The following is a 23,828-nucleotide window of genomic DNA, read 5'->3' on the forward strand; positions in this document are numbered from 1 at the left end:
CGTATTGGGTTGAAATTACCGCCTCCCGCCTTCGCGTCTGGAGGCATTTATTCTTTTGAAGATTTCATTGTACTGCGACGCACACTTAGTTGGTGCGCTGTGAAAAACTTCTCAGCTCTGTTTTTTTGATGTTCTCAGACAGACCCGTTAAGGGCTTTGAGTACCAGAGAAAACCCGCAGGCGAAACCCTTTTGCACTTACGTATCCCTCTCCAGGACGTTGCTCGCGCAACTCGTGGTCATCTTCACGCGCGAGCGTGAACTCCCGTTTGAGGCGCAACTCCGAGGTAGTGTTTGAGTTCACCGTCTGGATGAGGTTTTTCTGCTTGAGTACCTGGAGGATCTCCACCATCGCTGCCGGATTTCCCTTGGTGTACTCCTTGAGCAACCTGGCCATTTTCGAGAGCCATCAGCGGGACGCCCGTGCGAAAGAGTGGCTCAACTCACCTAAGAATCTGGTTGTGGATGCCTTTCACGCTGAGCCTCTGGAAGCAGAAGTCTGGAAGGAACTCCTTACTCAGGGGCTGAATGTCCACAACCGTCACCGACTTGGCCATGATTTTTTGAATATGAATAGGGGGCAGCACTCGTTCAGAGTGCGGGATGCTCGTCATGGCCACTACGCACGGATGCTGGCTGGTGAGCTGGCCGAACTTATCCAGCAGCTCCCAGGACAAGGTGTCCATGTAGTTGGCGTCATCCACGGCAAGTATACATGGTGCCTTGGAGCATAACTGCAACACCGTGTTTATAAACAGGACCTATATTAACAATAGCTCTTTCAACCTGGGTTAAGACGCACCAAACATTTGTTCGCAGTCTGCTCAATACACATGGTAAAAACGTTCTTTTTTTGTGCTCTGGAGCGTTGCCTTTTGCCTGCAAGGTATACGGGGAGTTTCACCGAACATCGGCCAAACCTTCCGCGTAAAAACTTGCTCAGATATAAAATCGCCACTATTGATCGCTGAACAAACAAAATGTAAGATTCTTACGTTTTTAATAAATTTTCATAGTTACTTTTTCATTGGTGCAAACAAGCACATAGTTTCAATTGAAAGCTTGATGAACATAATTGAAAATGACTAAATCAGTCATTTTGGAGAGAAGTTGAAATAAGTCCTGGATCCCACAAATGTATCCAACTTTGGCGCGCTCGCGTTGTGTTTTCCGTTTCTTATCGTCAGTATCTTCGCTCCGCCAGCCTTGGGCCTGTAGCTCAAGCTAAAGGTTTTGTGCACCACCACACTTGCCACACAGTGGAAATATTTCTAAAATTGACTGAGTTAGTGGTTTTCGATTACACTACGCAAGTTTCTAATTGAAACGTATAGTGTATTTTTTCTAACAAAAAATTAGATTTTAAAAACCAACTAAGAACTTAATTATCGGAAACGCTATGTACTTCACTAAACTGGCCCCCCGGCGGCAACCAATACGGTAGCAATTGTTTTTCCTTGCGATGCGTAGTTACCACGGGAAAAGTTTAGGCGATGTTCTGTGACTCATCCGGTAGATGCTAGTGAAAGTGCGCTCTAGGGAACACTGCCGGCTTCGCAACAAAACTACTTTGTAGCTGTATTGTCCGCCTATGCTGTAATTAATAAAACATCTGCATTGTCGAGAAAGGCACAGGCGCGACCGAGCGACTTTGGAAAGCGCCCGTGTATTGGCCTACACTACGCGGAGTGAAACGGAAGGATAGGAGGAGGCGTGGTGCGGCGAGAGAAAGGGACCACGTGTGCGACAAAGCTCCGCCCCTGCAGCTGCTCCTTTGTCCGGAGCAGAGGACGTCTTGCACTTGGGTTTCTTGTTCGTTGGAACGTATCTGGTAGTTGTTAGTCGCCAAAAACAACGTACCCTTCCATGTTTTTCCTCTCCGTTTTCCCAGAGGCAAAGTCATCGCTCGTGAAGGACCGGTGGATTTCCGAAAGCCGTATAAAAGGTAAGACGACCATAGCTACGACTGCAGACGACGCCGGCGTTCGGCTTTATGTGTTTGAACGCTAAGGCCTGCCCGAAGAGCAGAGTACGCTCTCGCTCACGCTGATTGGAGGGAGACAGTAGATAGAGAGAAAAGCAGCTAGCCTCCGCGTCGCCCTGCTATCCTTCCAATCAGACCTCAATGCTTTGACTTTACCACACGCTCTTATCTCCTCCTCTCCCTCAGTTTCTCCCCGTACACATATAGTCGGGGAGAAGTTATGATGTTCCTTCTAGATCTCAAGTTTTCTGCCTTTGATAGCACTTTGCCGCACGTGCAGCCAAAGACCAGAGGAAGGCAAAGATGGTGTGCTGGAGGAGAAGCTTCTGTTGAATTCTTGGTCTGTCACCGACTATGTGGAGCGCAAGTTCGTCTGCTTCTTTTGTAGGAATTGTGGTGACGCCAGAACGCCGAGCTATGATTGGCTTTGACTGAAGGATAGCTGGTAGACCTCAAAGCAAGCTGCCTTGAGGTTGTGGTATTCTCGCTCACCGCTTGTCCGGAGAAAGGGGCCAAGTCATGATGGAGACATGTTTATTCTTCGAGCCCGGTGTTCGGTGGCTTGCGCCGCCATGGCTCAACTGTCCTGTCGCCCCGTCACGCGCCTCGCGCCCCGTGCTTTGGCCCCGCGCTCGTTTCTCCCGCGCCGTCCGCATCGTCGCCGAAGTTCTCAGTGTCCAAAATCCCCACATCTTCCCCCCCTTCTGGATTGCTCATGTATCACAAAATCAGCAGGCAGTTCATTACTACAGACGTTTGCACCAACCCTACTTCGCGGGGCAGAACACCTCACAAATATGATTAACTTCATGTAGCCAATAACCGGGTCCACATCTTAAAATTAAGAAAAAGGGAGAATAACAAAGTATCGGTCAGCTTTCCTGCCGGTCTCTCCCCAAACGAGCATCGTCAATAGCGCCGCTCAACTTTAAAAAGTCTTCCAGCTCACACCCCGACTAGCTCGCGTGAAGAGAAAGAGCGTATGTCAAAGCAGTCACTTTCGCTTTCCAATAAACAATGATATAAAATTAAGGGGAAAAGAGAGAATAACAAACGGTTTGCCTGTTTTCTGACCAGTCTCCCTCCCCCCAACCGAGCATCATCACTAGCGCGGCTTAACTTAAAAAGTCTTCCAGCTTGCACTACGACTAGATCGGGGGAAAAGGGAGAACTAACGCAAACGCCAGCACTGTCGCTTTAAAATAAATTAAAATCCAGCGATAAGCCCTGCATTTTATAGCCTTTCCAACCTCCTTGACTGATGTACCAAAAGCAATACAGGAAGAGCAAAGCGTGAGAACCGGACAGCTTAATCTCAAAGCGGATAATTGACGCCTCCCGTGATCGTCTCAATGTCTTCCTACTGGTTCTTGCCTCTCTCGAAGGCTCTCCTTGACGTCTCTGATCTATTCAGTGTTGTTGTTAAGAGTGCTCCACCGAGATGGCGAAGCACAGCAGAAATTGAACGTCCGCCGGGGCATAATTTTGGAGATCGCGGCGCTCGCAGTCAGGGGTCCCTCGCGTAGCCGCCCGTGGACAGCTCGAAGATATTCGCTGCTCCTCTTGCGAAGTCTGGGAGGGCGTTCGACGGGCTGTACAACGGCTGCTGCTCGCAGCAGCCCGAGTACCTGGAGTCGGCCTTTCCAGCAGGGTCCCCCAGGACTTGCCTTGGCCTGGCAGCGGCATCCAAGCAGGCGTCCATCGCGGATGATGTTAATCTCGTCCATCGTGGTTTTCTTTTACCCGGCCCCAGACAAGCAGCGAGTCCCACGTTGGTGCGCCATTTGTGGTATTCTCGCTCACCGCTTGTCCGGAGGAAGGGGCCAAGTCATGATGGAGACATGTTTATTCTTCGAGCCCGGTGTTCGGTGGCTTGCGCCGCCATGGCTCAACTGTCCTGTCGCCCCGTCACGCGCCTCGCGCCCCGTGCTTTGGCCCCGCGCTCGTTTCTCCCGCGCCGTCCGCATCGTCGCCGAAGTTCTCAGTGTCCAAAATCCCCACAAGGTCTAGCCACTATTCTCCAATCAGAGCCAATAAGAGCTCGGCGTCGTGACGTCACCACAACCCCTGCAAAAGAAGCAGACGAACTTGCTTTCCGCATAGACATTTGGCAGATGAAGTATGCATAGCTTGAATTGACGTCTAATCAGCTGCTATTGTGATGGTCTTGCTGCTCAGTGAGTACAAGTGGAAGTGAGAACAAATAGGATTCATCACCCGCTTGGTGCGATGGCCCTTGTGCGATCCCCTATGGTCCCACTTGGGTTATTCAAACACGACCTATCATCACCGGCCAACCTGAAGCACGTGCGGATTGACACGAATGTGCTCTTGTCAGGCCTGGGATCTCTCGGTGCTTATGAACTCGATTGAACGGGCCGTACAATGATATTCGGTTGAAAAGTTTCTCACCTCACACCTTACTGGCATTAGTGGGACCGGTATACGCTCGCATGAGACGCCACTAATCGAGATGCTTCTTGGTTGCGTCTGATCTCAAGGATAAAAACAAACTACATCTTTCAGTCTCTCCTTCCCAAACGTAATGACGTAGTCGTGAGTTTCATTGTTGACGTAGGGCACCGTTGGTGACGACATTCAAGTACAGCCCCTACACGATCACTGCGTGAACACTCAGCTGGGCCGGTGACATAATGCATGTCTCGATGCGTATTCGGACGGTGGCTTGAGCCCAAAGGCTGCAATGACAGGAATAGCCGAACTCTTACAATGTGTGGAAGTCAACGCGTGCCATATGCTTTGCCGAACCTCTACCAGTTGCTATGATGAACATTTGTGGTATATAATCGGGACCAGAGAGCCTGTCCGCTTGTTCTGACTCTGGGCTGAAAAGTTGACCGCTGCTTGTTTTTCTCCAAGTTTTTTTGCGGCTCTAATTGCGTAACGAAAAAAAATAAGCACGTGTTCTGTAGGTTATGATTGTCAAGGACTAGCCCTGGGCGGCATTTAAGAAACGCAGAAAATCGTTGTACCGCTGCAAGACAGGTGATTGAAAGCCTGTCAAAGATACCTTCGCATACATGCTGCACGTGCTTCAGGTTGGTAGGTGCACGTCCGGACTAGATTCGCGCACTTCTTTTTTATACGGCTTTTTCCGTTCCAGGAAAAAGCATGCGCATTGTTCTACTACGGGGGGAAGGGGGGCTCCGACCCAACTATTCTCACTGTTCCACTCTGCTGCTCAACGTGCCCTGTTTCGCTTGGCTCATTGGTTTGCTGTTCTGTCCCGAATCGAAGTCGACATTGTAGGAGACTTATGGCGAGCATTTCCACCAGCTGCCCAGCACTGCATCGTTAAGAGCACCGCGTGAAGAAGAAAATACCGAAGAAGTGCCTTGTTGTTAACATTAGATCTCCACCTACGACTGTGTACAGCAGGCAGACACTTTGGACATAGCAGCTCTAACGAATATATTTAGAAAACGTTGTTCTTACACGAGTGAAAGGGAGGTCGAAGCAGCTCGCGTAGTATTGTATTCCAGCGTGCCTGCGTCTTCGACAGCTCTACTCGCGATACTTAAGAGATCGAGAGCATGAAGCACTTACTCGCTCCATAATCATAGTCAAATGGTCTTTGGCTTGTGTCACGCTTTTGACTTGCCACGGAACGTCTACAAGGCTTCCAGCACTGGCCAACTTGAGTGTCGGAGCATTCTGCAATATAGATCATGGTCGTAGAGGTAGTTTACACGGATGAACTTGACCTTTACCTTCAGGCGAATGATTCCCTTGTTGATGACCAAGGGCGTTGACGAGTCCGGTCCCAGCATATCATCTAGAATTGTGTTGTTTTCAGAGTTTGGCTTGAGTCCATGACTATCAAGCAGGCGGCTCAACAAAAAGCAAACGGAACTGAAGGGGTGCCGCATGGTACGAACCCCGGCGTGGCATGAGGCAGATCTAGTGGAAAACAGAAACATGTATTGAACTCAGTGGGTAGGAGACAACAAAATAAATAATACTTGTAGCCCTTTTTTTCAGCGCTCTTCATGGTCCAGAAGAGCAGGTGACTTTTCCCGCAGCCCGTCTCCCCGCGTAGAAGCAGCATGTGCTTGGCGAGTCGGCGTTTGACGACAAAGTCCACGAGGAAGGAGTCGATCACGTCTTTCTCATGGACCATGCCCATCACCGTGCCTGGATAGACTGCGACCTCGTCCATCACTTCTCTGCAAAAAACGACATGCCGCGGTGTCCATTCCACGTTGCGGCCGAATAGCACCGAAGGTGCACTCACTCTTCGGTTGATAGTTGGACCTGAAACACGCGCCCCATGTGTTCGATGCCCTTGAGCTTGCGCCACTCCAGCTCCTTGAAATTGTTCGGTCCCAAGACCAGCACCGACCGTTGGTAGGTGTCCTCGTCGCAGACCACGCGGACGTCTGAGTACTTGCTCATGAGTCGAGCGGCGAGGTTGACTTTTCGACCAATCACTGCGCATCATCATCTCTGGCCTTTGTATTTATTTAGCTTCGTTAGGTAACCTCAAGTCGTCAAAAGCATTCAGAGAGAAAGTTTTAAAGCGAATGTCCAAGATATCAAGAATAAATAATAAATCTGGTATACCAATATTCGGTTGCACAGATCGTTGATGCATTTCATAAAAATCTAGTTACAGCAATAAACGTGTAAAATATCAGTGAGTGTGCAGGCGAACTGGTGATAATCGAAATATGACAGCTGAAACTGTAGTGCGTAATTATTTAAAGTTTCTATATTTTTTGCACCACTATAACAATGTTAGGTTATGATTTAGGATAAAAAATAGTTAATTCTTTACAATCAAGTTACATCTCATTTATGCGAGTCGAAGCTGGTAGGAATAACTTGACCAAGAGCCTTCTGGATTTCTGAGAGAGGCCGAAAAGTCACCTGAGACTGTCGTGCGAAAACACGAAAAGTTTCTAAAACATTTTGCACCACAGTCTTAATGTTACATTAGGATATATTATAAAATAGTGAATTATTTTACAATTTAGATTCATGTCATATATCCGAGTCGAAGCTAGTAGGAATAACTTGAAGAGGAACCTTCTGCAGCTCTCAGAATGTCCCATGGCCAGTCTGAGGCATCTAAGAAGGCTTTCTTCATGATGCTACAAATATTGGGGACAATGCGGTGCTAACACCTGAGGTGACGAAACACAAAAGTAACCTGTGTGATAGGCCTATTGTGGATCGCATCTTTGCTGTAATACACTATGCGAAATGAGATTGTGAATGAGAGACCCCACGTGACATTGTCAGTTTTGTTTCTTACCCGTGTACTCCTGTCGTAATGGATGGCCAATGATACCGCAGAAGGTCATACCAGAAGTGATTCCAGCCGTCACTTTTCTGCAAGTAAAACGCCGAAATTCGAGGCATACCCGGCAATAAGAATACGACTCACATGTTCATGGCGCTGACTTCGTGCACTAGTTTGTTGGAGCACATGAGAGCGTTGCACGTCTCATTCTTTCCCTTGTAGCCCGGAAGGCCGAACACGGCAAGAAAAGAGCAGCCCTTAGGAAACCAAACAAATTGTTGGCTGTTTAATCTTTCGACGTATTCGCGAGAAAATTTAACATTTCTATTACTCCGATGTGTCACAAACCTTGTCGAAGGTGATCACCTTGTTGAGAACACCTGTGTAAGGACAAGTACAAATAATTACCGTTCGGACACATGCTTGTCTACAGGTTGGAGTTTCTAATTTATAAAATGTATTTTAAAATAATAATAACACTAAACAGTTTGTGGAACTTTTGGGGAAATTCGTTTAGATAAAAAGCTTCAAGATTATTTTTTCGCGTTTTTTTCAGCTGATTTTTTTTTAAAACTTGGTTTTAAATCGACTATGAACAGATACGCACGGTGGACTTTCAAAGATAATCAAATTGTAACGGTTAATCAAAAGGTTTCAGCACCCCAACGACCAAATTACAAAAAAAAAGTCCAGAACAGCATTTAGGAGAAATTCCAGCTTAATATATGAAATCTTACATAAAGACGTATTTTTGGATAGCACCTGTAACAAATGTTAAACTGATGATCATTGAAGCCCATAATTTTCTTCAAACGCGTGCTCTTTATTTCTTTAAAAATTATTTTCGCTATTTCCACTATTTACATCAAACCCTCAAATACTTTTTTAATAGTGGCGTTAAAACTAGAGGTATTGCTGGACGTCCCTGTTTAGCCTTGACACAGAAAAGCCTTCCTGGGTGACCTGACTTTACCATTTGTGCTCACTTTAACAACCTCGTATATGCATACTGCCCCGTGATAAACTCGCAACACAAATCATTTTCTCTCAGACGCTTTCAATCCAGAGACAAGTAATAATTTAATGAATTTACCTAATTAGAGGTATCGCGCCCAAAACGCCGTATACAGTCGAGGGGCAAAAATTGCGCTCAATCCCTTTGCCACTCTTATTACATGGTCACTAGAGCAATATGTTTTCGGCCCTTTTCATCGGTAGAACTGATTAAACGCAGACCTATCATTGCCTTTGCGAGGATATTGCGACGCAGTAGGCAAACAGGCGTATTCTTACCGTCCGTTTCCTTTAGAGCGGAGCTCACGATTCGGTAGAGCGCAGAAAGCGTGGCCAGGTCGATGTCGATGAAGTCGGGCATGCAGACGAAGACGATGGTCACGTGCCTCATTTCGGACAAGAAGATGAGTTCTTCTTGGGTCTTAATCTGCAATGCCGTTCGAAGCTGTGGTTCACGACATATCCTATAAGTCTTGAGCCGCGGGTCAGTCAATGCTCCGCGTGGCTGTTCAACACCACCTAAAAGATTAAGCCTGCCCCCCCCCCCCCCCTTAAAAGGTTATTATTAATAAACTCACGCAGCACCCCCTGGCTAGCATCAGCGTCGCCACCTCCGCATCTTGCAGCGTCTTACTACGCGCGCATCGACGCCAAACGCACGCGTCCGCCGCTTTACAGCGTACTTGCTTCGAGGTTCAGCGTGTTTGCTGCTTGGGGTAAGTCGGGGAACCACTAGCAATGATGTCATGCGCAGGCCTTGACTTCTAGGTGGTATATGTTGGTTCGGTCAAGCAGACGGCGGCCTCGTACCTCGTGACTCTGCACTTCCCGAGCATGTAACTCATCGCTGCAGAATATCTTCTGCAGCGATGAGTAGGGTTTCTCGTTGAATACTTATTTGTGATGGGTAAAATAAAATTTAGGCGCCTAAAACCAAGACCACCTCGGATAGTCAAAGCCTGTGGGCTAGTATCTTGACGTCATCACCGTCTGGTGGAGCGAAGACATGGATTGGATGCGAGTGCTACGTCAGCGTTCGGCAGAATCTCGTGTCCAATCAACGCGTCGAAGAACGATCGGCATCGGGCTCGGGTCCAATTGCTGAGTTGGCGCCATCCGAGTGTGGTGATGTTTCAGAGAGAAAGAGGAGGACGTTTGCGGGCCTCGAATGATCCAGTTGGATTTGGTGAAACCCCACGAGTTTCTTGGCATCTGTTGTTTGTAGAAACGTTTATACACTGTTCACCCTTGAGCTGAAAATGCGGAGGTAGCTACGGTGTTCGCGGTCGTTGTTATACATCCATCTTTCTCCCCGTGATTTCATTCCCGAACGTAGACACGCGCAGAAAGCGGGGTCGGGTGCTGAAAGAGAGGCTGTTGATTGGGCCGGCGAGCGTGTGTCTCCCACCGCACTGCCAGCTTAGAGGTGAAAGGAGTGTAGATTGGCTCCACACTCCAAACAACGGTCTTTGAGTTCATTTTCCCTCAGAACGCGAAACAGCGAATTACGGCAAACAGTGGAAGAATCCCATCGATTGACGAAGAAAAGAATTCGATTGTACCGAAAAAAAAGTGAAACATGCGGGGTGACAAAGAACGTGAAGCTGACTGTCTCATTGCCCCCGTCCACATATCAGTTAGCATATCTAATAAACCCTTTCCGGAATTCAGTGCCGTCTGGTGACTCAAATGGAAGTTTAACTTTTGCCGTACTAATGGCGGCAATGAAACTGTGGTCTGCAGTATTTTATGGGGCACCGTGAAATTCGCAAGTCAACGGTAGACGAGAATGTGCCCTTCACTGTACAGTTCTTTTTTAATTCCTTTCAGTGTCGATGGCGGAAAAGATGCAACCAGTCATAACGAAGCGCCAACCCACATAGATGCCTTGATAGAGTTCTACACATGAAGGGGCTTTGAAGCCGAGTGTGTTCTACTAACATATTGACTGAGACCGAGTTAAAAATGAATGCTTACGCAGCTCTTGCATCCAATTCCTGCTTCACGTCGCGCTAACGTCTAGAATGTGTAGGCCTCGAATCATTTCCTTAGGAGCATCTTCAGCTTCTTTTATCAGTGAACAGAAGACGTCATTAGCATAGCAGATATGCCACTTTTCAGACGATGATAACAGTGATCAAAGTGACCAGACTGAATTCCGGAAAGGGTCTATTGTATTTTAGCTTCTTTATTAGATGGTATTCTTTTATTGTTCACCGGGATTGACTGTCTCCCGCGGGAACATGAACTCACAGACGCTTTCTTAGAGTGTATACGGGATGGACGACTCACATTCACCACAACCGGCGAGATGAACCTCTTGAGCAGAGGCGCATCCTCGAAGTTGAGGGCGTAGAGCGCCGGCCGCACACCGGAGAAACCTGCGAAAGAGAGTCGCCCGTATACAGACAGTCACTGAAAGAGATGGTCGCGGCTCTGACCTGTAAACGATACCCTCTCTTCTTCCGATACGGAGGGATCGAAGCCAAGAACCTGCAAAGATCGATCTACGATCAGTACACACGGGCCTCTGATTGCATACTGAACAGCAAAGCACGCGCAAGAGAAATTCTTGATCTTCTTTAGGTCATTTCAGTCACCGTATCCGGTATATTCTGGTGCGCAGACGTATTGTCACACCGGTAAAGATTGCGTAACCGGTGAGGCGCGAAACCATTCGCTTTTTTATTTGGCTACAATGATTAAAGAGAGACCGCGGTAATTGGTGTTAGGAGTGCATGGTGGGAAAGTTTGCACGCACAAGCATCTAATATTGTACTTGCAAACAGTCTCAGTGGCTTGTAAGGAACGTTATGCGCAGTTACCACTGTATACATTTGCCCATCAAAAACTTGAAAGGCGTTTACAAATCCCTGCAATGCGAATTTAGAGCGCAGCTCTTGAGGACGAGGAGAGGAGGGTATACCCGTCCTCCTTCTCCATACCCTCCCCTCCTTCTTTCCTCCTTCCCTGCTCCTCTCTCCTCCCCTTTTCTCACAGTTTCCCCGCTAAATTTAGCCGGAAAATTGAGGACACGTGACCTCAATGCTAACTCAGCTTCCAACACCAATTCAGATTGGTGTTGAGGTCACGTGATGTCAGTTTTCCCACTAAATCTAGTGGAGAAACTGAATTTGTTCATGCGTGACGTGACACAAAGTCAAGTGAAATCGTTTTCCCCGCTAAATTTAACAGGGAAACTGAATTGCTGTTGAGGTCTCGTGGCGTCAATTTTCCCGCAAAATCTAGCGGAGAAACTGAATTTGTTCATGGGTGACGTGGCAGAAAGTGCTTTGACATCATTTTCCCCGCTAAATTTAGCGGGAAAATTGACGTCACGTTACCTCAACACCAATTCAATTTCACGCTAAATTTAGCGGGGCGGTTACGCCATCGGCGAAGCCGCGAAATGCGGAAACAGGCGCCTAAGAGCTGCGCTCCAAAAAGTGTGACATCGAGAAACACGCCGCCGAAGCAGTGATGTAACGAAACCAGCACAAGAGCCGACGATAGCCCACACCACTTCGTCTGTCCACATGTGCGGCTTCCCATCTGGGCACGGCCATTCACTCCTCCATTCCATGGTCGCTGACAGCCTAAGAAACGCCGATGGGTGACTTATTCTTTTGACGCTTCTCGTTTCGTGAATTGTTCTTCGATGCTGTTATCGGCCAATGGCTCTACATCATCAGCTGCTGAGCGATGATGATGTGCCAGCAACTCTCCATGCCTGCGTTTATGAAGTCGCCAGGAACATAGAGTAAGCTACCGCACTGTCATTATCTCCAAAGCAATTTTTTCCTTACGTCTGCATCGACGGTTTTAGTTGCTCGGCACCGCGGTGAGACAAGAGGGACTTTATTGTCGACTCGAGTCGGGTGCGTGCTACAATCGCGAATACACTCTGAGAAGTCTGTAGCGTCTACTGCTGGCTCCGAAAAAAAAAAACAAGAAAAAAAAAAAACAATCGCGGCAGTCAATGAAAGGAGATCGGCGGATGACTAGACTGAAAATGTGTTTCGATATAAATTGAATGCCCTGTGGCTCTGAGCGTTGTGAAAGGCCATGTCTTAGCTCACTGTTTTTAGATCAAAACGTATTTTCAGTATCATTATTCGCTGAGCTTCCTCCGTGGATGGCAGAAATTGCCTCCCACAGGTGCTTTGCGGAAAAGTAGACTGAAGATGTCTTAAAGTACAGTGCGTGGAATACGCCTTTCGCTGAATTTCCCAAGCAGAAAGAGGCAGCGACAACATTCCGCACGGCGGACCTTGACCATGTCCTCGGGAAGAGTGCCGAAGATGTAGCGGTTCTGGATGCCCTTGCTCTCCAGGTAGCCCCATGCCTCGGTGGTGAGGATGATGTCGCCGGCGGTGCAGAGCATCTCGGCGTTGCGTACGTACTCCACCACCGAGCCGCTCGCCGAGTAGTGGACCGAGTCGAACTCGTCGTTGAAGAAGTGGTACTCCAGGTAGCCCGTTGCAATGCCTGCAACGGTAATCATTGCGCATTAACGAGCAGATAACTGGTACTCTCCAACGAGGTACAGGGGGTTTCTGAGCGCTTTTCGGGCGTGAAAACATTTGGATTAATAGACTAAGGAACGCTGTGTATTAACACTCTTTGTGAGGGTATCTTCAGGGTGGTGCATTTATCATGCTCAACTTTGACGAGTGTGAGTTTCGGAAAAAAATATAAAAAAGCCTTTTCTTTTTTCTTACGCACCGGGAGGAAAACTGCAAAAACCATCTGGTTTACGCTGGTACTCACTAGAAGTATATACTACACACGCTCGTATCTGCTTGTTCTTTATACTACTCTAACATATTTGAGTAGCAACGTCTACCAGACGTTGTTACCGTTTTCCGCCCTTCGCATTAAGAACAGAAAACTAGAAACAGGATTTTTTTATGCTTAAATATTTCCTAAGTTCTACGTTTATGAAATTTTAGTATATTAAATGAAAAGTGAAAAAAAAAAAAAACTTTTCATTGCATTCGGTTCATTAGCTCATTTATAGACAGGTATTTTTTTTTTTCTTATTTTTTTTTTAAGCTTCAATAGTGCTCGGGAACACCCTGCCGCTTCGGCGATTTCGAGCGAGATCTTTTCATGGAACGTCGCGACAGGCGTTTCAAGGAAGCGGACTCGCGGTTGCGCCTCCCTGGGGAAGCTGGCATGCTGACATTTGTACTTAAAATGCAAAAAATTAGTCAAAGTTATTGCCAGTCTGGATGATGTCCAAATTATGTCGTCACCAACACACTAAAGTCTCGGTCATTGCTCGTACGTGATACAAAAAAAAAAGACAAAAAAAAAACATGTTCGCAGTAGACATGACGATAAAATTATTGGCGGGCACGCCTCCCGCATATCTAAGCATGTTTTCTTCATGCGTTTGTATGCGTGGAACATGCCTACATAAAGCTTTTGTATTTTCAACGTGACGGGAGTGTCATACAGAGAAGACACACGCTTCAGACAGTCTCTGCAGACTGCCTTTTGTTTAATGTATTTGTGGCCGGAGCTTAAGGTTGCACTCCTTTACAGAAGAGAAAAGATTAAGCGGGCCGAAGGGGGGGACGCTGAGAACGCAGAAGGTCCTGTAGGACGATGCATTCATGCGCGGCAGACTGATTGCCCTGTGCGAAACCTGCTTCCCCTTCGAATTCTGTTTTTATCTCACATACGGCATAATTAGGATTGGTCCTTGTATCACATTTCTAATTTTCCTTCTGAAAATCTCAAGACTGTGAGGCTATAGTTGCGCTCTGGGATTTATCGTCCCCTTTCCCGTTTACACAATTCTCATATCGGCAGGGGAGTTTAAGTTGAGAAACTCCAGTCTTTGTTGTCGCTGGAAAATGCAAATATTATTAAAGAGCTTATTAAAAAAAAAAAAGAACTGTTTCACGCCAGTACTTGAAGTTAAGCGTGTGTCTGAAGTACACTGCGCAAAATGCTTAGCGCGAACAGAACTTCGGCGCTTTTTTTTATTTTACTTTGAAAGGGTACTGGTGGGAAGTGAAATGTACAATCTATAGGTTAGTTCCCCAACTGAGCACTTTCCACCCCTGTAGTAGTATTGATGGCAGTCCTTCAATACTGAGAGGAAGCAGAGAAATCCGGCAATGGCTCGTTTGCGCTAACAGTGTAGAGTCGCGCTGTGTACGTACACTCGAGATGGTATGTCGGGAAGCTCAGCACCGTAAGCTGGATCGGAAAAGAGTTCTTTAGTTCTCTGTTGTACGTTTTACTAACTACGTTCGGTTAAAGAAACAGGTAACAGTTGTTCCGGAATCCTAATAAAAGTTTACACATAATAAATTCCTCGTTAAAATGAGATGATCAATATTAATCCTACCGTCGAAAAGGAACAAGTGTGTTAGTGTGTCTAAGAAAGATACAGTTAATATCATTTAGGACATAAAAATGCGACTTCATCAAATATCCTAATATATCAAATAAGAAAAAAAAAACGAGAGAAGTGTTAACTGGGAATTTCGTTGCAGGAAATTTGTTTGCCGGACAAATCAAACAGTCAAAATGTAAATCTTTGCTTAATTCCTTAATAAATGTTTCCTCCATTTCTCTGACGCTCTAAATGCGGAGCGCAAGTTTGTCTGCTTCTTTTGCATTGGGCTGCGGTGACGTCAGAACGCCGAACTTTGATTGGCTCTGATTGAAGGATAGTGGGTAGACCTCAAGGCAGCTTGCTTTGAGGTGCTCCCCCTAATCTTCAATCAAAGCCAACCAGACTCGGCGTTCTGACGTCATCACAATTCCTCCGAAAGAAGCAGACGAACTTGCTTTCCGAATAGTAGGACATGGCGGGTCTTGAGCAAATTATTTTCGCTCCTCAACTAATGGGGTTGCAGTAATAGCCGATAAGAACGACGAAGAACGAATCACGAAGCAAGAAACATTACAAATATCTCGGCGGACATTACCAACATGTTGGATGACATAGAGAGAAGCCTTTTAATGGAAGAGACGCAGATAACCCCGGATCGCGAGAAATGACAGTTAACTGATATGGTTTCAAGGAAAGAGATATGGCTGATCGTTTGCAGACATGTAATGGCCTCCAGACTGAGACACTGTCCATGCATCCAGACTTTGTGGCCGTGGTAGACCATTGTAATTTCCAGGGAACATAAAAATGCGCGAGTCGAGGAATCTTTATTCGTAATAGGAAGCTTACCAATCTTGACTCGCAGGGTAACCTCGATGCAGGTTGGCCATTCGCCGTAGTTCTTCTGGATGTTCAGGCTGCAGTCCACCACCGTTTGGATTGTCTCGGCCAGGGTGCTCTCGTCCTCGACTTTCCAGATGCAGAAGATGGCGTCACCTGTGCATCGTGTGCACACTGTCCCGTAAAATCCGAAAGCTCTCCTCTTTTTTCCCGTACGCCTTACCAGCAAACTTGAAGATGTCTCCTCCAGCTGTGAATATATCTGCAGAGAACGGGACTTAGTTAAGTGGACACTAAGAATAATTTCTGTCGTTTTCGATCATTTACGTATCTTAAAGATTTGAGAAGAAACACCAAAAAAAGAAAAAAAACAACAACTCTTATATCATTTTGAATGCTTTTTTTAGAGTACAAAAACAGAAAAAAAGTTATTTGCGTATTGTTCTTCTCTTCACAAGTGATTTTATAACAACCGCACAATCGAGTGATTGCGGCAGTATAATATTATCAAGCCGCAGAAATCGCGAGCCGGCATGGGCTTCCACAGCGGCTAAGGTGTGGCGAAATCACATCTCATTGCTACAGGCTTCTGAATGTTTTTTTTTATGGCTAGAATAAACTTTTTTCAAAAGCCAGTTTACCGATTTTGTGCAGAGCCAAACCAGCTGCTCTAATAGCGAAATTAGAAAGCTTCTATATATACTACTTGGGCTGTATTCATAGTAGCGAATATCTACGAGAGCACGTCAACTTTGATTTACGAAGTCGAGGGTGCTTAAAGTTAGGTAATCTTGCTTACCTATCATCATTATTAGTTCGGAAATATTGGAAATGTTCTAAGCTTAGGGAACACCCAAGTGTTATCAAGAACTAAAACTAAAAAAACTCGCAATGCTAAAAAAAAAAAAAACTTAAATCCTTTTGCCGTTTTTAAGGCCGGTTTACATATACAGCGCCGCGCCAAATCGGCACAGGAAAAGGGAGCACACGCAGCTCTCACTTGCACGTGACTTATAGCCGACGGACTGTTCCACAGAGGTGAGCGGAGATAGAGCGCTATGCATCGCTGCTAAACCGACAGCTCGGCACAGCATCAGCGCCGCATCGGCGTCTTTTTCAGCTTCGATTCGGCGCTGTTCTGTATGTGTGAACAGCCCCTTATCATGCCAGAGAGTGTGTTAACTTTGATTGGGGGGAGGGGGGGGGGGGTCGTCACTAGAGGTATGCTATACATATTGGGCCTGTTTTATTAATTTAAAACTCTGGTGCTTTATTTAATTTAAAACTCTGGTAATTTAAAACTCTGGTTATTAATTTAAAACTCTGTAATGCATAAATGTATACGAGCAGCCAATTCTTCAATATACTAGCAGTTCTGAGAAGATATGAACAAATATTCATCACCGACTGGAAAACTGACAATTTACTTTGGTATTTTCTTTATTAGAAATTTTCCACTCCTGCTCGAAGTAAAAAAAAAAAAAATTGCTCACGCTGGATGATGTGACCGAAGAAGTGGTTGAGGGTCCTGGTCAGGGCTTCGATTCCCAGCGCTCCAGTCATGGAGTAAGTCTCCGTGAGTGCCGTGAACCCTGCGGGGCACCACAAAAATGGCTTCACTAGTTTTTTTCCCCAATTTAAGTGTCCACAAAACATCACAGTCCGTCGTGTAAAAACGCACGGCTCGCATTGACAAGAAAAGCCTCCCTAGTGTTTAACAGTGACGAGCAATAAATTGACGACAAGAGGACACCTCTTTTAGTCCACATTTTAGATGAACGTAGGTAGGCATCTACGCAGGATTTACTGTACTCCAATGAATGCATTAGCATGACTGTAGTAGGCTTTCAACATCTTAAGCTCTAGTTACACTAACATACTAACTGCAGTTACGCGCAACCACAGTTACCGCACTTTACTCTTTTCGGAGAACGTTTTGTGGCTATGCAGTCAGAGCTATGGGCACACGTGCGCTTGTGAATCAAGAGCACCCATCAAAGCTGTGCACGCGCACTCTTCGCTTATATTAAAAAAAAGATTATCGGAAGGTATAGTGAGCTAACTGTGGTAAAACGTAACTACACTTAAGGGTGACTTAATTGCGGTTAAGGAGGTCCCTGTAACTAGGGTTTTTACTTGCAAGAAGAAATACATCTGGTACCAAGGAAAACTAATCCAGAATGAACTTTCTGGGCCAGCCTGCTAGAGCAAAATCTCAGCTGAGACTGCGTGAAAGAAGGCACTGCAAAGAATGGGGCACGTGAACGTCTTGAGACGCGGTACGATTACAAGTGCCGCCAACCATGGTTGTGGAAACGCGCAAGACACGTTCCACGAGCGAGTGCTCCACTGCCATTCGCTTCCAAGGGCCATTCATTTCAGTGCTGCGCCTCCATTTACTTACAAGGGCCGCTCCAGACACGGGCCTCGTGGGCTGGTGCATTTGACGCTACTCGCAAAACAAACGCAAACATATCGAGGCGATTTACCCTCAATAACTGACAAGTGCCACCATTTATCGTGGAAACGCTCAAGGTACGTGCCTCGCGCCACTTTTAGGAAGAACATGGCGTCTGAAATCTAGTTCAGTGCTGCGCTGTGCCACCATGATCTTCCCAACGGCTGCACGTTGCACGTGCCTCTTTCATCGACGCACCTTGCGCTACTTTTAAAAAATGAAGGGGCTAAGGTTTTACTCCTCGTCAGCTCCTGCGCTGGATTTTGCAGTGCTTTCTTTCACCGTCTTTCTAGCAAGCCGGACCTGTTTCCGTCGGGGTTATGATAGTGTGCAGTCCCGAAGACTGGAATATCAAGTAGCGCGAGCTTGTGTTGCAGGCAGGACTGCATACAAGGTCGGTTGGAAGTGCTCACGCAGCTATGGTATTAGAAACTGATGTGCGTAATAACATTAAATCCACATTAGTGGTATACGACATTTGTCGCTCTCTTGATCTGCTCATCTGCCGGAAATACGATAGCTGTCAAAATCTAGAGCTCATTCAGATGACTGCTCTAACAAATGGACCAGTGCGCCAGCTTCAAAAATTCCCGGTTCAAGAGGTTTTTGGTGTGAGAATGGCATTGATCGATTGATCGAGCTTGAGCACTGCCTTAGAAAAAACGACCTCATAAAAGGAATGCTCGCTGCATGCAAGCACGTTACCCTACCAATCTCTCTCTGAGTGGCAGCGCGAAAAATTGGTAGGTTGATCTACTGGAGTCTGAAGTCACTTTTTGCGTGTAGGATATGCGTGTTCCAATTCATTTGGGTGCTATACACACCGGTCACATTCTTCCTTTTGAAATGTGCATCGTCACACCAGCAGCGCCCTAAAGAATGTCTCTTCTTGTAAGAATCAAGAAGTACCGAACCGTTGATCCTGGAACTTTAGTAAGCAATCCAGCGTAGGCTTACCTGAAATGTCCGCGAAGAGGACAACGGTCATGGCCACCTTCGCGAAGGGCAGTTTAGAGAATGCTTTCTCGTGGACCACCTCGAGGCAAATGTCCGGCAGGAAGGTGCCGTTGAGCAGGGTGCCGGACACCGTTTCGGACACCACGGGCGTCAAGTTGAGCAGGCACCGGCTAGCCGTCTTGTGGTCACATGCCACCACCGGTTCTGAGAAGTGAACGAATGAACAAACGTAATAACACTCACAGCTACGCCGGGCGTGGCATATGTTCGCACTTCGACGTTCTCGTCGGCCGCAATTTCATTGGCTGTAGAGCGTTATTGAGATGCTCATGGCTGCTGAGTCATGAGCATTCGCGGAATTGCGGACAACGGTGGAAACGTATATATACTGTATATTTGGTAAAGTGGTGCTAAAAACTCAACGCCGAGTGTGGCTTGTCTGCATGCTTGTTTTGACACATTTTATATTTTTCTCTAGTGTGAACCGCCTGTGAATGAACCGCTCCGAGAGCGATTGCTACAGAGCATTCCCTTTCGAGTGGTTTGCTCAGAATTTGCAAGGTGGCGACCACATTTTAGAAAGTGCGAGAGTGCTGTATTGCGCAGTTCCAGCGCAAAGGTTACCTCCTTCCTTTTTTTCGTCTTTCCGGAGGTTCTTCATCCATTCTGCACGAAAAGATGAACAAAAATAAATAAGTAAACTTGGTACGATTACAAATCGACGCATTCTGCACGAAAACATGAATAAAAAATAAATTAGTAAACTTGGTACAATTACAAATCGACGAATAATACCTGAAGGCAACTCTTTCTCAAAGGACTTTTCTCAAAGTGTTCGTATTCAAGACCTGTTTTTGTTTGTTTTCTTGCTCATATTTTGTTTTCGCCAAGCTGTTTTAAAATGAATTATTACGGCAGTAAGGGACAGCGACGGCGAAAGGAAGAAGGAAAATAAAAGCTATAGCTATTCAAGAATCGAGGATGTTTTCTGTCTGATAGGTTATTTGTGGGAAAACGAATATTTACTATAATAATAATAAAAAAATCGAAGAATCGCTCAAATAATTGCTCTGTGTACAAACGAGCAGCAAAAAAAAATTGCCTCATTTGCTAAATGCAAATGAGGCAATTTTGGGAGATGGCAATTGGGAGATGGCGACACAACGTCTAACCATCGCTAACTCGGTCGTGGCGAACGCGTGCGCCGTTCATCATGACGAGTTTGTTGGTCTCACATTTTACAGGAAAAGAGCTATACGCCTTCAACGTTTACCACATCAAATGCCCTACCTAGACGCACAGCGGTGAGAGTTTCAGCATTTTATGTGGGGGCAAACAAGCTTTCTGAGTACTTTTACAGCGCTAAGATTCATTATTTTGCTCTGTGGCACTCCAAGTACAACCGAAGCTACGACGCGATGGATTCAATTAAGCATCGTTAAACGTGCATCGTCACATTACACGTGCTGTCTTTGTTCTTCTGCTATAAGCTGCCAAACCAATAACGCATAAGATTGTAGCGTCGGTTGTGGCAGTGCTTGAAGTGAAACTGACGGCCAAATTCATAAACGCTACTCGATTCGAAACTTCACTTAAACTCCAAGTGAAGACGGTCTTTATCTTCTTAATTCAAACAAGACTCAAAACTTAACTCCCCCCCCCCCCCCCCCCCCCCCCCCCCCCCGAGCCAAGAAATACCCAACAATTTCCTCCGAGATCCATGGTGTAGCGTTGGAGGTATATAACCCGAAATGTTCCTCGAGAATCGAGTTGATTTTTGGATGTCGTGGTGGCCAACACATTGTTCATCAAGTTCGAGGATTTTCTCCTCAGAACAGACGAACTCCTGCATCAGGGCGAAGACGATAGCCTTCCAGTGTGACGGCGTCGTGTCAGGAACGGGCTAAACGCGATGGGAGCTGTCCGACGACTGCGAATTTCTTTCACGCCACTGCTTTACGAAAGTGACGATGACCAGCCACCTGAAGTCCCTATAGCTGGACGACTGCGAGAACGGTCGTGGTATGCCGGTGCCTCCGATGCTCCAGCTGTTGATTGAGCTGCAGTTCTTCAGCGCTGGGACATTCAGGGGCACGATAACCGGCAACCTGGTAAACATGTCGCGATCCACAGTGTGTCCGGTCGTTTGTCAATCATACGCTTAAAATGCAGGCCGTTCATCCTTGTTGGTGTCAGACTGGTGGCAGTTGATAAGACCACTTTGCTCGACTGACTCCTTCTTAGCACAGTTGGGAGAGCGCTCCACTGGAAACGGAGAGGTCCCTGGTTCGATGCCTGAACCAGGCGGATTTTTTTTTTTTGTTGCGCTCCAGTCACCTAGCTGTGTTTGGAGATTTGTGTTTGTCTTTTGTCCCCTTTGTTCCCGTTCTCCAGGGATTCTTATTTTCATTCTTGTCCAGGTCGTTTGTATATTTGCATCAATTGCATTATAACAAAAAAAAAAAAACAAAAAAAACAGGCAGTAGCATTTGACCGCTTGACTTCCTCGGCAACAATGACGGCTATACCAGTCGTGCATTAATGCACGCAATTTAAATCAAGGCTATGAGGGCTTCATTCGAGTTATGATCGCGAGACACCGGAACATCTGTGCATCGGGCATGACAATCAATTAAAGGAGTAGATTTGCGGGCAACACACGAGGCATGGATGACCTAGCGACGAGCGGTCCTATGTTAAACAAAAAAAGTAGTCTAACATTACTGTGTGCTAGACTTATCTTTTTCAAGCGGTGTTGTCTGAATGAAGCAATAAAAACGTTCTGAACAGTTTAATGAATTCATCTCCAGCAGGTAGTCTACAAGTGTGAATACAGGTTCCGAGCCCACACGTGCTAAGCGCCGAAATTAAATTTACAGCTCCCGCAGAAATAATCATGTTAAGTATGTGTGTTCCACAGACACTGGCACATTCATTGTTCTCTTAGTGCCAAATAATTATGGTTTCCCGCCAAAACAAGTACTACAAATTATGTGAGCCGTCGTCAATTGGGCACAATCATTCACTATGTTGTTTTTTTATGTCGCGGCTGCATTTCGGAGGATGCCACTGATGAGAAATGGACTAGTTATCAACGTATACAATTCAAATAACACCGTGTAAAACATATCTCTTCTAAGAGACTAGGAGCAAAAAGGTTTGGGCAAAGAAGGACTGGCCCGCCGTTATTTTGCCCGCTGTTGAAAGACAGGAAAACGCTTGTGCTTTTTTAAACGATAAAACTAAAACTTGCATGCTGGCTACAGAAAAGATTAAAATGCACAAATTCAGTGTTTGTAAAGCTAATTCTATTAAAAATAACGAAAACACACACACGCATATATATATATATATATATATATATATATATATATATATATATATATATATCTTTTTTTCCCACGAAATTATGTTATAGACAAAACATGTTGGTATTCTCCACATTCGGTGCGAATTGCCATTACGAGGGCGCCACCGCATTTGGTGCCCCAGTACACTTTCGGTAGTGCATTTATTTCTTCTTCAGCAACACAGAGCGATCGGGTAAGACGATGTTCTTTTAGAGAAGTACTTGTAATACGTTCGCAACAACCTGCGCGCTTTGTAGAACGTGGTGCAAGTAACAAAGGAATGCGAGACAAAAAAAAAAAAAAAAAGAAAATTGGAAGCGCGCAGGGGTTCGCCGACAGCGGGCGGCAGCGAGCTTGTTTGCAAACAAACATCGGTGAATAATTTAGTCTCCAGGCGTAACCGGGGTCATTTGAATGGGGTACGAAATCTCGAGGAATTCCTCCGTAGAGAAATCGCCCAGAAGCGTCTGTGAAGCCAAATGCCTCTCGAATGGAGGAGTAGATTTTTGTCTCCACTCCACCGAGTTGAGTTGGAGTTTGAGCCGAACATCGAGGGGTTTAAGAATGGGGGTATTTACCGGACGCCATATTTGAATGTGCTGTTCAGAGCGCATGCTCACAACGAGTTCACAAATCAACTGCGGAAGCTCGCCTTCAGCACGCGCTTAGCAGCCGCGCACACAAGTATGGCCGCCACCGAATACTCCCTATATGGCCCAGGGGCGGATACGGAACTTTGATTGGGGGGGGGAGGGCGAAAAATTTGTAAGGTACTTTTCTCCCATTCTTTCGTGTGCACCGTGGGGTCCACCCATGTAAAACTGCCCTCTGAGAAGGGGGGAGGGGAAAGGTAGACTTCGTTCGGGGGGGGGGGGGGGGGGGTGGCCACCCCCGTCGCTCCCCCCTTCCCCCCCCTTGGATCCGCCCCTGATACGGCCGCAAGTATAAGACGCCCAAGCATATAAGTGTACTGCCGCGCGATGCACACATAGCAGCAGCTATTGTCCTTCTTTGAGCAGCTTAGACTTCGAGAAGTGCAATGGTCGTGCCTCTCAATGACAGAAAGGGCGTCCACCTTTTCCTTCTTTGGCACTGCAGCCGCACTTTATCAGTGGAGCACGTCACTGTGACGAGGCAATTTTGGCGCTGGTTGATTTGCCTTATCGGGTAGTAGCTCTCACTGCGGTGGGACTTAAAGTACAACGGAGTAGAGACCTTTGCATCGCTTATCAAACGGGCGAAAAATGCTGAGTCACTGAGCTGTAAACGCATGTGCAACGTCTGATATACCGCAAGACAGAGCAACAGCGCATGCTCAGAATGCATTTCAAAGCCCAGCAAACAAGGATGGCACCGCTTTGCAAAGGTCTACATAGAGACCTCTGCAAAGGTCTCTATGTAGACGAGGAAGCTCCTGAGAGCGTGTAAATCAGCGTGTAGACCAGCGTGTGTAGACAAGCGTGTAGACCCGAAAGCGTGTAGACAAGCGGGCCCCGACTTACTGCCTCCCTGCTTGCCCTTCTCCTCGGACTCTTCCCCGGCCGACGGCGCTCTGGCGTGGCCGGCCGGATCGGTGCGGCCCGCTTTCTTGTACGCGTTCCACAT

General features: G+C 46.5%; 1 protein-coding gene across 1 annotated transcript in view; it reads right to left on the reverse strand.

Moving 5' to 3' along the window:
• The window catches only part of LOC8029363 (adenylate cyclase type 10), a 48,440-nt gene extending 24,612 nt beyond the window's left edge, over positions 1-23,828 (reverse strand). The window contains exons 1-18 of the mRNA XM_042291548.1: positions 23,726-23,828; positions 18,874-19,134; positions 16,952-17,050; positions 15,682-15,720; positions 15,468-15,614; positions 12,534-12,751; positions 10,705-10,756; positions 10,556-10,644; positions 8,543-8,690; positions 7,598-7,629; positions 7,394-7,506; positions 7,262-7,338; positions 6,239-6,434; positions 5,967-6,170; positions 5,715-5,904; positions 5,551-5,658; positions 447-733; positions 202-388 (exon numbers count right to left, since the gene is read on the reverse strand). Of these exons, the coding sequence (XP_042147482.1) occupies positions 202-388; positions 447-733; positions 5,551-5,658; positions 5,715-5,904; positions 5,967-6,170; positions 6,239-6,434; positions 7,262-7,338; positions 7,394-7,506; positions 7,598-7,629; positions 8,543-8,690; positions 10,556-10,644; positions 10,705-10,756; positions 12,534-12,751; positions 15,468-15,614; positions 15,682-15,720; positions 16,952-17,050; positions 18,874-19,134; positions 23,726-23,828 (2,550 nt within the window). The remainder of the gene's footprint in view (positions 1-201; positions 389-446; positions 734-5,550; positions 5,659-5,714; positions 5,905-5,966; positions 6,171-6,238; positions 6,435-7,261; positions 7,339-7,393; positions 7,507-7,597; positions 7,630-8,542; positions 8,691-10,555; positions 10,645-10,704; positions 10,757-12,533; positions 12,752-15,467; positions 15,615-15,681; positions 15,721-16,951; positions 17,051-18,873; positions 19,135-23,725) is intronic.

Source organism: Ixodes scapularis, unplaced genomic scaffold (genome assembly GCF_016920785.2).
Source record: "Ixodes scapularis isolate PalLabHiFi unplaced genomic scaffold, ASM1692078v2 PGA_scaffold0__279_contigs__length_252992795, whole genome shotgun sequence".
NCBI classification, from domain to species: domain Eukaryota; kingdom Metazoa; phylum Arthropoda; class Arachnida; order Ixodida; family Ixodidae; genus Ixodes; species Ixodes scapularis.